Below are 13,547 nucleotides of genomic sequence, written 5' to 3'. Positions count from 1 at the left end.
GGAGGACAGACGATGAGATGGTTGGATGGCATCACCGAGTCAATGGACATGAGTTTGAGCAAGCTCCAGGAGTTGGTGAAGGACAGGGAAGCCTGGAATGCTGCAGTCCATGGGGTCACAAGGAGTCGGACACGACTGAGCGACTGAACTGAACTGAATAGAATACAATTCGGAGTTGTCGAGGTTAGCTTTATAAAACCAACAGTACTGGATCTTCAGTATTGAATCAATTCTAAATGGGCTTCCAGAATTTTCTTTTGAATAAGGTACGACTCAGTTCCCTCTTTGAAAATGGAAAACCTTGGTATCCCATTTTAACTGCAGTGGTAACCTACTGGCCTCCCCATCTTGGGTATTCTTTCTTTCTTGAAAGTGAAAGTGTTAGCGGCTCAGTGGTGTCCAACTCCTAGCGACCCCATGGACTGTAGTGGCTTAGAAAGTAAAGAATTAATGAAATATAGTAAACTATGCTGGGCAATCGTATGCCTAGCTAAAATTTGAATAATAAGGAAGAAATGTAGAATAGTGAACAGCCAGGATATCGCCACTGAATCCCTACTATACATAAACACAGTGTGCTTGAATTAGGAGTTTCAAAGTTTAGCATATTCTGAGAGTGAAAAAAAAGCCTCATAAAACAGAACTAGATTTGACCCCAGAACTGACCCACCTCTTGTTCACACACACACACACACACACACACACACACACACACAGAAATAAGAGTGATGTTAGGAAAGCATTGTCTGTGGTTTAGTGAAAGGAAAGAAACTGGTGAAAGCTGAGACATAAATTGGAAGACCAAAGATTAGGCAGCTGTTGAAGACTTGACAAAAGGAATAAAGAGAAGTGGTGTTACAAGGGGTGACAGAATTAATAACAGATATAGGTTTGGCAGAGGTCATGTGTGTGTGTTTAGCAGATATCAGTTCAGTTCAGTCACTCAGTGGTCACCAACTCTGCGACCCCATGGACTGCAGCACTCCAGGCCTCCCTGTCCATCACCAGCTCCCGGAGTTTACCCAAACTCATGTCCATTGAGTCGGTGATGCCATCCAACCATCTCATCCTCTGTCGTCCCCTTCTTCCTGCCCCCAATCCCTCCCAGCATCAAAGTCTTTTCCAATGAGTCAGTTCTTCGCAACAGTTGACCAAAGTATTGGAGTTTCAGCTTCAACATCAGTCCTTCCAATGAATATGCACGACTGATTTCCTTTAGGATGGACTGGTTGGATCTCCTTGCAGTCCAAGGGACTCTCAAGAGTCTTCTCTAACACCACAGTTCAGAAGCATCAATTCTTCAGCACTCAGCTTTCTTTATAGTCCAACTGTCACAACTTTACATGACTATTGGAAAAACCATAGCCTTGACTAGACGGACCTTTGTCAGCAAAGTAATGTCTCTGTTTTTTAATATGCTGTCTAGGTTGGTCATAACTTTTCTTCCAAGGAGCAAGCGTTTTCATGGCTGCAGTCACCATCTGCAGTGATTTTGGAGTCCCCCAAAACAAAGTCCCCCAAAACACATATTCATGTGGTGTATGTACATCTATGCATATGTACACGTAGGTATATATGAGTTTGCAATAATGACAAACTTAAGAGACTGCGATTAGATGGAAAGGGTGAAAACTATTTGCCTCTGAATTATCTTCTGTCTCCCTGAGCCTTCTGTAGATAGCAACAATTTTAGAAAATAAATTACCTCACACTTGTAAGGGGAACAGTCCAATATTATGATTTAATAAATGTGATCATGTTTTCAATACTCCTTATAATATCACTTGAGTTTTTCTTGAACACTGGTAATTCAACTGTGTATTACAAAGCAAAGGTGATTATCCCTTAATGATCCAACAAAAAAACCCAGTTTTTGCTCCAGGGGTATAAACACCACCTCTCTGTGAAGTTCACGGACATCCTACCAGCACCGGGGATGCTCTAACATATAATTGTTTTTCAAAATGGGGGAAAAAAATCAGCACCAGATACACTTTTCAAAATGAGAAATTTCCTCAAAAAGCATTTTTTTAAAGCCCCAAGTTAATGGTCATAATTTGAGCCTTTTACCAAATATTTCCAAGCTACCTTGAAAGAACAGAGTAATAAACCATTTCTAAAACAAGCCACTACCCAATAAAGGGGAAGAAGTGCAGTTCTCTGTTCCTGGAATGTCCATCCCTATGACCCAGCTTGAGTGCAGCCATCTATGTCAGCCATCACCCTGTCTTTCCAAAGAAAATATGGTAAGATAGTAATAGACATCAGTCTTTGGACAAATATTATTTATTCATTTATATGTCAACAAATAATAGTTAACGTCTGCTAAGTGCCAGGCTTTGTACTTCATGCTTAGTGTTCAGAGATCAGAGAAAGACAGCATCTCTAGCAGCCTACAATCCAGTACAGAGAGACCACAGCAAAGTCACAGCAAAGAACATTTCAGAAACAGGGGCACAAAGGAGTGACTGATCAGTTTTCCTAGAGCGCAGGGACCATTTCCTGAAAGTGGTCCCTGGGCTGAATGGTGATCCTTGGGCTAATTGTCTTTTGATGAATGGTCATGTATGTTTACTGTGTATGCAGAGGGCAAAGGGGCATTCAGGAAGCACATTCTGGACAGAGGGAGCAACTGACATTAAACCAGAAGGGAGAAGCAGCTTGGCTTATTGAGGAAACTACAAGCTATGCTGTGTGACTTCAGTGTCCTTGAACGTCAAACCTGAGTTTAGTGTGCGCCAGGGACAGTGATTTGTAGGAGCTCATTTGTACTGGCAACCAAAAGCCGATTGTTAAATTTTTAGGAATTTTGTGAACTGATTGACATCATGTCAATAGCTTGAAATCTGTCATGGTATTTGCACATGCATGCGTGCTCAGTCACTTCAGTCGTGTCCAACTCTATGCCTGCCAGGCTCCTCTGTCCATGAGATTCTCCAGGCAAGAATACTGGAGTGGGTTGCCATGTTCTCCTCCCCAGGGGATCTTCCTGACCCAGGGATCGAACCAGTGTCTCCTGCACTGCAGGTGTTTTCTTTATCGCCGAGCCACCAGGGAAGCCCGTTTGCACCACAGAAATTATCATATGCTGAAAATTCTTTCTTCTCAACTCCCGCTGATCCTGGACAGAGCTGAGAGATTTTGACATCTTTTGTGTCTAACATAATGGTGACATTATGAAAACGTCATTTGTGGCTAATGTGCAATAATTGCACAAAATGGTTTAGAGCAGGAAAAGCCGAGCAATCAGTCGGAAGGTCAGAGTTCAGGCACAGTTTGTTTGTTCAGTCGCTAAGTTGTGTCTGACTCTTTGCAACCACATGGACAGCAGCACCTCAGGCACGGTTCATTAAATAGCAGATACTTTTTGTACTGAGTTGTCTAAAATGTATATATCCATGCCAATACTACTCTATTGTTGCTGTTGTTAAGTCACCAAGTTGTGTCCAACTCTTTGCAACTCCATGCACATCAGGCTTCCCCGTCCTTCGCTGTCCCCTGGAGTTTGCTCAAGCTCATGTCCATGGAGTCAGTGATGCTATCTAACCATCTCATCCTCTGCCACCCCCTTCTCCTCCTGCCCTCAATCTTTCCCAACATCAGGGTCTTTTCCAATGAGTCAGCTCTTCGCATCAATTGGCCAAAATATTGGCGCTTCAGCTTCCGCATCAGTCTTTCCAATTTAGTCGTAGCAGTACTACTCTATTAGTATGTGGTATTAATTACAACAGCTTTTTAATAAATGTTGACATGTACTAGGGCTGTCGTTCTACCTTGTTATTCTTGGGCCTTTGCTCTTCCATATAAAATTTAGGACCTACTTAACAACTTCCAAGAAAAAACATGAGAAGTTTTGAGTTTTACTGAACTTACAGAATTAGGGGAGAATAGCCTGGAAGGCTGCAGTCCATGGGGTCGCTGAGGGTCGACACGACTGAGCGACTTCACTTTCCCTTTTCACTTTCATGCATTGGAGAAGGAAATGGCAGCCCACTCCAGTGTTCTTGCCTGGAGAATCCCAGGGACGGGGGAGGCTGGTGGGCTGCCGTCTATGGGGTCGCACAGAGTCGGACACGACTGAAGCGACTTAGCAGCAGCAGTAGCAGCAGTTATCTTTAAAATAGCTATTCTAAAAAAAACTAAAAATAAAAAAAAATAAATAAAATAGCTATTCTTCCTGACTAGGATCACTCTTTAATTTACTCAGACATACTGTTTGTCCTTCAGTAATACTTGGCAGTTTTAAAGTACTCAACAAATTCTGATAGATGACACCACCTCCCTACCTCCCCAGACCCTATAGGTCCCTTATAGATGATTATCATGAAAGAGATTATATTTACTACATGTCCTAATTTGCTATTTTGTTGTATAGGAATGCTCCTGATTTTGTACATTGATATTGTAGCCATAACCTTGAACTCCTTTATTAAATGTAGATTTTAAAAAATACAAACACATCTGACATAGAGTTTTATTTTTATTTCCAGTTTTTAATTCATCTTATTTATTGAATTGACTGCAGCAAAACAACAGATACCCTTGTGTTATTCTTAAGAAGAGCTTCTAAAATTTCACCACTAAATGGTATGATTTATATAGTTTTTTATAGGTGAGACACAGTTTACTAACAGAACCTGCTTTCATTTGGATGTAGCAATGGCACCTCACTCCAATACTCTTGCCTGGACAATCCCATGGACTGAGGAGCCTGGTGGGCTGCAGTCCGACACGACTGAGCGACTTGACTTTCACTTTTCACTTTCATGCATTGGAGAAGGAAATGGCAACCAACTTCAGTGTTCTTGCCTGGAGAATCCCAGGGACGGGGGAGCCTGGTGGGCTGCCGTCTATGGGGTTGCACAGAGTCGGACACGACTGAAGTGACTTGGCAGCAGCAGCAGCAGCAATGTGTCTTGCTAAAAATTACATTTCCAGGTTCCCTTTAGTATGAGGAAGCCATGTGACAGTTTGGCCAATGAGATGGAGTGGAAATTGTTACGTAGGGCTTCCAGGAAAGCTCCTTAAAGTGGGAGTCCTTTATCATTGCCCTTTTATCCTTTTCACTTCCTTGTCTTCCTACCTGAACTCATGTGTAAGGCTGGACATGGAAAAGCCCACCCATTTTGTGACCAGAAGCTGGCCATGTGAGGCCAAGAAAATTAGACTGTGAACCCATCTTTGAACTACTGAGCTAATGCTAACCAATGAAATTCATGTTTCATGGGAAAACTAGAACTGATTTTTTTAAGAGACAGATTGGGTTTCTATAACTCACAGCTGAAATGAAATTCTGAAGTGATGCTAAAAAGTAGGGTGCTGAAATAAAACCCAGTATACAGAACTGACTTAGTGTTTAAAGGAGGGACTTTGAGGAACGGGGAAGCATATCATAGGCTGGAAAGATGGTGATTTGTTTGGAGATGATAAAATATTTGGCCAACTTTGACAATTTGACACTGGAGAGTAGACCAAATGCTGCTGTGGCTATAGCATTGGGGGAAATGTTAGGAGAAAAAGTGAAAATGTTGACAAGGGATGGCTCTTTCTTGCTGTGTTCAGCACAGTCCTAGCAGAGAGAAATGTACCTTTTCTTGATCGAGGCAAATACCTGCAGAGATGGAGGAAAATTTCACCTCAATAAAGAAAGAAGTTTCTGACATTTTTTTAAAAACTTGTGATATAGGTCATTTATGAACAAGAGTGTATAAAATATATATGTACAATTTAAATAATATTTTAGAAGTAAACACCCACAGTCACCACCTAAGACAAGAGAGCGCTGACAGCGTTTCAGCAGCTCCACGTGCATTGCTCAATCACATCCCCTTTTCTCCCCACAGAAAGTCATTATTCTATCTCGGGGACAATAATGTACCTAGTTCTCTTTATAATTTGACTTATATGAATACATTCTTAAAGCGCTATACACTGTTTTTAACTACATGCCTGGAATCTTGCTGACGGCATCCTTCTATGACTTGCTTCTGTTGCTGCACATTACGTTTGTGATGTCCACCCACCTTCTGATTACCTGTTCTTTCATTTTCACTAATGTGTAGAATTCTATTGTTTGAATATACATGAAAATGCAATGGTAGAATTTAGCCTTTCTACCAATGTTGACTATTAGGCTTATTTCCATATTTTTTGGTTATTGCAGTGCTGCTATGTGTAACCTTGCAAATGCTTCCTAAAAACATGTTCAATAGTTACCCCAAGACATTGTATCAGTTATGGTCCTGGCAGGGAAAAAAAGAAAAAAACCTTGTATTTTGAGATGAGTTTTTAAAAGGGGACCATTTACAAAAGCGTGGGCAGCTTGTGTGTGTTGTGCTAAGTTGCTTCAGTCCTATCAGACTCTTTGTGACCCCATGGCTCCTCTGTCCATGGGACTCTCCAGGCAAGAATACCAGAGTGGGTTGCCATGCCCTCCTCCAGGGGGTCTTCCCAACCCAGGGATCCAACTGCATCTCTTATTTCTCTGCATTGGCAGGCGGGTTCTTTACCACGAGCGCCACCTGGGCAGGGTGTGAGGAAAGCACAAAAGATAGGGCAGCACCTGAGGGCTAATAAGGGCAAGACTCTATTGCCACCTTGTAGGGTGAAAGGGTGAGGGTAAGAAAGGGATTGTCAGAGCCTGGAGAGGGAGAGAGCAGAGAATGACATATGAAGAGGTTGTGACCTTTGTTCAAGGGGCTTAACCAGCTTCAGAAAGCTATGCTGCTACTTCTCCTGCTAAGTCGCTTCAGTCATGTCCGACTCTGTGCGACCCCATAGACGGCAGCCTACCAGGCTCCCCCGTCCCTGGGATTCTCCAGGCAAGAACACTGGAGTGGGTTGCCATTTCCTTCTCCAGTGCATGAAAGTGAAAAATATATGAGAGAATCATTATCAGAAAGCTATATGAGAGAATAAATACCCAACCTCATCGTTTTTCCTTGAAACCTTCTGCAGTGGCTTCTTGCTGCCATGATGCCTCATTGGACATAGCGCAGAATGAAGGGCACAGAATAAGTCAGGAGGGCAAATGGAAGATAACCAGCATATATACAGGAGTCCAGTTACACATCGAGTATACACATCTTCAGAGTTGCTAAAGGGCCGACTGTTTTCCAAAGAGGTTGTTTTCAAAGTAAGAGTTCATAGGGACTTCCCTGGTGGTCCAGTGGCTAAGACTCCGAGCTCCTAACACAGCGGGCCTGGGTTCCCTTTCGGGTCAGGGAACTAGATCCTACATGCCGCTTGCAGCAAATACAGATTCCATGTGCTGCAATGAAGGTTGAGATCCTGAGTGCTGCAACTAAGACCCGGCACAGCCATATAAAGAATTAAATTAAATTTCTTTCCTTTTTTTTTTTTTAAGGAGTTCATATTGCTCCACATCATCACCAAAACAATATCATTAGATCTTTTCATTCTTATGAATCTGGGAGAGGTGTTATAATATCTCTTTGAGGTTTTTTTCCCATTACTAAAATGGCTGAGGATGTTTTCATGTTTCTTGGACACCTGGATTTCTGTGTAAAGTGCCACTTTAAGGCTTTTGACCAAATTTCTATTGGTTGTCTTTTTCTTACTGATTCACAGGAATCATTTGTGTATTCTGGATTATATACATTCTGGATACTAGTATTCTGTAAATTATATGTGTTGCAAATGTGTTCTCCCAAGTGGCTCGCTATATTGTCACCCTCCACATAGGTAAGATTATAGGTGCTTATTCTTTGTGGTTTTGCTGTGTTTTTTTAATGTCCCCCAAATAAAATTATAATAAAATGAGTTGGATTATTAGATAAAACAGAAAAGGATGTGGAAAAAATTCTGGGCAAAGAAAATAAGACTGAAAATAACAGAGGTAGGAAAAGAGTGGAAAAGTAAGGAAAGCATTTCTATTGCTAAAAAATTAAACATTTAAAGTTTCATTTTAAATTTTTATTAAATATTACTAAATGATAGCATTTCATTAAATGAATAATCTAAATGAAAATAATTTAGTATTTACTCTAATGTTGAAAAATCAATAAAAATAAACTTGAAACAAAATAGAAAAGAATATGGTGTTATTTACTTTTCAATACATTACATCAGTGCTTCATTGAACTTAATTTTGTAGAGAATTAATGTAAGCAAATCACATAATCAAGAATCGCAGTTCTATAACTAGATATTCATCATAGCATGTAATAATATTAGGCATGAAATTGGTATTCTAATAAACACTAAGCCTAATTTTAAACTATCTCGTTATTTAAAGTCAAATTACCACTTTGGCCAAAGGTTGTGTGAGATCCTAATTTACACTATTCCTAAAACATTATGTCCTTATACAATTAGGTAATGAGCTATAAAATATGAAAAGAAGAAACAAAAATATGAGAATAAAAGATTCAGTTCCTTAAAGCAGTAACAGACAATGGGTCCCATTTGCATGTTTCTATTAAATAATTGTTTTGTTTTTCATAAAAACTCTTGATACCATGAAAGCATTTGGAGCAACTACTTAAGCTAACAATTGTTAAGCTGTCTTCTTTCACGAATATTAATAAAAACATGATAGAAATAGAACTAAGATAAATGAGGTGTTTTAAAACACATTAATCTTTTGAATTGCACATTCTTCTCTAGAAGATCATGATAAAAATAGTGTACAATTTATTCTTTTTTTTTACAGATCTGTGTAAAGTACAAATACAACTGCCAAGAAATGAAATATTGCCATTTAAAAGTCTTAGATAAGAAAATAATGACCTTGAATCTTAAATATTTTTTAAAGTGAATAAGTGCTTATTCATTGGACAAAGAAATTTTAAATTAAAAAAATAAAATGAATAATCATATTTTAAACAAAAGTTCTTTTAACACAGAAAATAACACTGTGATATTATTTTCCTGAAGGTAACAAAAGCATGCAGGCTAACTCTGCTAAGCCAATACTCTTCATAGAACTTATGATAAATACTAGTAACGAATTCTCATGAGGTATCTGAAGATACTAGGAGCTAAAAATAATTATTCAAAGTTGTAGAAGATACTAAGATCAAGCAGAGCATCCAGTGCCAACAAAGTGGTTAAGTGCTAAAAATTCTTATGCTCTGATAGTTTTATCTGAACCTCTGAAAGCCCTTATAAATATGTTTTTATATTCACTATAAAACATAATAAAGAAATCACTTCCTGATCTCATTCCCAACTTTTCATTTGAAAATTATTTCTAACAGAATTATCTAACTGAAGTATAACTGAAAGTGAAATTCTCATTGTTATCAAAAGAAGTATACAGAAGTAAATTAGTATATATTCCAAATTTATACAAAGGGATTACTGTACTTGCTTTTCACTAAATGAATCTGTAAGCTTGAAACAGGGAAGAATACATTCAGTTATTATAAAATAACAAGTTTCAATCAAAAATTGATAAAATGTTCAACATTCATTTAAAAAATACATCAAGAGTGTGTCTGGGATTGTTTGGTTTTGTTTTCTTTGATGCTGAGTACTTTGTCATCAATCCTGGCCTGGAATAAAACAGAACATGTGATTAATAATACACACGAAGAAAAACAATAACAACAAAAGAAAAGCACAAAATTAAACGCATGGAGAGATTTTTAAAATTGCTTATGCAAATAAGTGATTTTAAAACTTTTACTATTGATTTATAAAAGCAAATTTTAACATTTCCTAAAAATCAGGCCTCAAGATATAACAATTTCATGGCTAGCTTTATTAAAACTCAAATTAGCCATACCTTTTTGTTTTGTTTCCAGTCTTCTGCGCTTTGCCTGAGTTATCTTTAGAGGGAAGATAATGGATAATGAATAACATGAAATAGTAAAAACGGTTTCTAAAGATTTAAAGAGTTAAAGTTAACTGATTAAAGATAATAAAAATCTCTTTAGGATTACATAGTTTGAATTTACAAATAATTTCTTTGTAATTTACTTATTTCATTAGTATTGCAGCTAATTTGGAAGCTGGGTCAGAGTCAGAACTACCAGAAAACAAGTTAAAGAGGCTTTCTGGCCATATAATTACAGTTAATTTACCACTGTGCCTTGGCAAACGTTCTCTAAAGGAGTTTCTTTTTGGATCAGATCACTCAGTTCCCTAAATCTTTAAGTTCACTCTGTGCTAAGGCAAGCCTAAACCAAAGATTTCCCCAAATTTCAAATCTAATGGCTTCAGCTAATTCTAGCCTATGGTAAGGTAACTAACATTTTCCTAAGTGGCAACATACACAAACTATCCCTTTAAAGGTATATGTTTTAGATTTAATAGCAATCTGAATTTTAATAAAGCATTCCTAGAAAATCAAGCTCTTTAAAAAAAACCCATAAACTCACCAGTACTTTTGGCGCTTTCTTTGGGTTGGTTACATGGATTAATCTTATCCTTTCTCAGTTCCTGGATAATGCCTTTATTTAAGCAAACATCTACATGCACATTGAATAGGGTAAGATCTGAAGTCTTTTGTTCTAGGTTACAAACAGGACAAACTAGAACTTGGTCACTGATTACTTCATATAAATTAGGTTGGGGGGATTCTTGCCTTCTTAATGACCCAACATCTTCATTTTCCAATGAAACAGTACAAGAATTCTGAGGATCCATATTAAATAATTTGCTTGAAAGACCAGAACATTCCTCTTCACTGGGCTTATTACTTAAAGCACTTGTATCTTCTGTATTTGATGGTTTACCGGTAGTCTCTACCAGCTCTATAGGATCTACTGACGTGATCTCTGTATTCTTCTGGTGGGTTTCATAACCCTGCTTCTCACAGAGAGAGACAGAATCACATACATTTTCTTTCTTGTTTACTTCTGTAGAGGAAGCGTGTGAACACGAGGACACTTTGGAGTTTCCACTGATGGAAGGTCCATCAAGACATGCATCTACATGTTTATTAAAGGCTTCCAGACTGACGCTTCCTTGCTCCCTAAAGCAGACAGGACAGGTAAATGTCTGACAGCTATGTGATTTCTCCTCTGTTTCTAAATTCTCACTCATCTTCTTGTTTAAAACCTGGAATGACTGTGATGTTTGCAAACTTTGTTTATTTACGGTTTCACATGTAAATGTGTCTTGGGGGCTCGCTTTCCTTTCAGATCGTTTTTTATCAAAGAAACTCTTCTTATGAGACATTTGTGCAGGTTTTAGAAACTGATCTTTGTCAGTTTTCTCTAATATACACCCGGTGGCTGAAAGGGCTTGGTTTCCAGGCTGTAAGAAGCCAATAATGCTCCTTTGTTGGTGTTTCTTCTCCTCCTCATTGGGAAAACCAGAGAGCCGCACCCCTAAATTAAACCAACCAGAATTAATCCATTTCCAATTCAACAAAACAACTCAACTGTAAAGCATAGACATTTTGCGTAACAGTATTGTGACACTTATTAAAAAGCCTGTTTAGCCAAAAATAATAAGCAACACTGCATATTCTCTGAATTAGATGCTTTCCCAAAGGTGGTATTATGAACAGAAATTTACTCTCTTCATAATGCTGGGTATACTAAATAGTAAGTATCTATTGGAGTTAGCATTAATGGAAAGACCTATATATATAGGTCTTTCCATTAATATCTGACTCACGATACCATTAAATACCGAGTAACTAATTGGAGCCAATTGCATTGATTCTTTAGCTCCTTTTTTGCAATAGGCTCTATTTTTTAGAATAATTTTAGATTCTCAGCAAAGCTGAGTAGAAAGTACAGAGAGTTCTCATATATACCCTGCGACCACACATGCACAAACTCCTCCACGATCAACATCCTTCGCCAGAGTGGAACAGCTGTTACCACCAATGAACCTACACTGACATGACATTGTTATTCATAGTCCACAGTTTGCATCACGGCTCACTCTTGGTGTTGCACAGTCTGGATTTTAACAAAGGTATAAGGACATGTGTCTACCATTATAGCATCATACAGAATAGTTTCTCTGCCCTAGAAATCCTCTGTGCTCTGCCTATTCCTCCCTCCCCCCACCCTTGACAACCATTGATCTTTTCAGATCTCTACCATTTTGCTTTATCCAGCATTTCTGTATTGGAATCATACAGTATTGTAGTGTTTTCACATTGGTTCTTTAAGTTAAAAATATACATCTAAGTTTCCTCCATGTCTTTTCATCATTTGACAGCTCATTTCCTTTCCTTTCTTCTCCCCCATCCTCTATCCCAATAGATCACTTCTTTTCTGTGCTGAATAATATTCTGTTGTCTGGATGTACCACAATTTCCATTTACCTACTATCGGAAGACATCTTGGTTGCTTCCAAGTTTTGGGAATTATAAATAAAGCTGCTATTAACATCTACTCTAGCTCTTTTAGTTAACGTACTATATTCAAATTGACTTCCACGTGTGCTATCTTTCACATGTGAAAGTATGGCTGACGACCCCCAAGCAGTAAAGTTGGCATCTGAGTGCAAACATTCTCTCACTTGTTCACTTTGGAAACGTGGTTTGTTTGTCTTTTTTACCCCATGATGGCTAGAAATGTGGTTTTATAGTGCCACAATCCTTTATCTGTAATTCCGAAATCTAAAAGCTCTGAAAATTGTCAGCAACAAATGGTTAACTGATGACAAGATTGATGTGAAGCTATTTAGAGTCTTTACAACTCAGTGTGAATATTTTTTGTTTTGCTACAGAAATAATAAAATGTTTGATCATAAAGTGCTGCCTCAGATCCCAAAAGAGTATTACACAATATACTCAACATGTACTGAATTTGCTTTCTAAAATCTGAAGTTCAAAATTTTGAAAAATGCCTAACCCCAAGGATTTCAGTAAGTATTGAAGGAAAAGAATGACTCTAACTGATTCTTACAGGAATTAAACTAGTGATCATGGCTTCACGTGTATCAGGTTCTAAGTATCAAGAAAAATGAAAGTAGAAGAAATAACAACTCCCTGAATGGGTTCAAGAAATAAAATGGAGGTGAGACTATTTTTCAAATTGACTCTCAGGAAATGTCTTGCAGATTTTAAGGAAAAACAGTAAAAGTTATACCCATAAGTCTTAATCTCAAGGGTTGTGGAAAATCAGCATCAATTTCTGTTCTTAGCAGTTCTTTAGCTATAACAAATATTTCTTCTGCAGTTGAAACAACAGTTGAAACTGTAGAGGCACGAGTTTTTACTTCAAAATTCACATTCTTTAGCTTAATGGTAACAGTTCTACCCTGTAACAAACAGAATATATTATTTTATATAGCTCTTTAACTTCTAGAAAAAAAGTTTTTTACATGTTAGAAAAATTCAGAAAGGTCTCTTATGTACAGAGAGTATGGACATATAATCAATTATTTACAAAACACGGTAATGAATATAGTCATAAAGAATAAGTAAAATCCATAAGTAATCTAAAAATCCCATTTTCCTCCCCAACTGATCTTTTATGAAAGACTTTTATATAAAGGGCAAAGTTAACTGGTCATTTCTGTTAACTTTATTCTGTACTGTAGAAATGTACACTATGATAATATAAGATGTTAATAATGAGGGAAACTGGGTATACTGGAAGTCTCTATTTTCT

General features: G+C 37.9%; 2 protein-coding genes across 2 annotated transcripts in view; both read right to left on the bottom strand.

Moving 5' to 3' along the window:
* ANKDD1B (ankyrin repeat and death domain containing 1B) overlaps positions 1-5,093 on the bottom strand; it is a 73,403-nt gene extending 68,310 nt beyond the window's left edge. Inside the window, 1 exon segment of the mRNA XM_010847637.1 lies at positions 5,084-5,093. Within this exon segment, the coding sequence (XP_010845939.1) occupies positions 5,084-5,093 (10 nt within the window).
* Positions 5,094-7,920: 2,827 nt separating this feature from the next.
* POLK (polymerase (DNA directed) kappa) overlaps positions 7,921-13,547 on the bottom strand; it is an 81,316-nt gene continuing 75,689 nt past the window's right edge. The window contains exons 12-15 of the mRNA XM_010847600.1: positions 13,023-13,194; positions 10,347-11,300; positions 9,752-9,794; positions 7,921-9,518 (exon numbers count right to left, since the gene is read on the bottom strand). Of these exons, the coding sequence (XP_010845902.1) occupies positions 9,434-9,518; positions 9,752-9,794; positions 10,347-11,300; positions 13,023-13,194 (1,254 nt within the window). The 3' untranslated portion in view covers positions 7,921-9,433. The remainder of the gene's footprint in view (positions 9,519-9,751; positions 9,795-10,346; positions 11,301-13,022; positions 13,195-13,547) is intronic.

The sequence above is a fragment of the Bison bison genome, unplaced genomic scaffold (assembly GCF_000754665.1).
Source record: "Bison bison bison isolate TAMUID 2011002044 unplaced genomic scaffold, Bison_UMD1.0 scf7180017864252, whole genome shotgun sequence".
NCBI lineage: Eukaryota > Metazoa > Chordata > Mammalia > Artiodactyla > Bovidae > Bison > Bison bison.
This window is presented reverse-complemented; position numbering and strand designations above follow the sequence as displayed.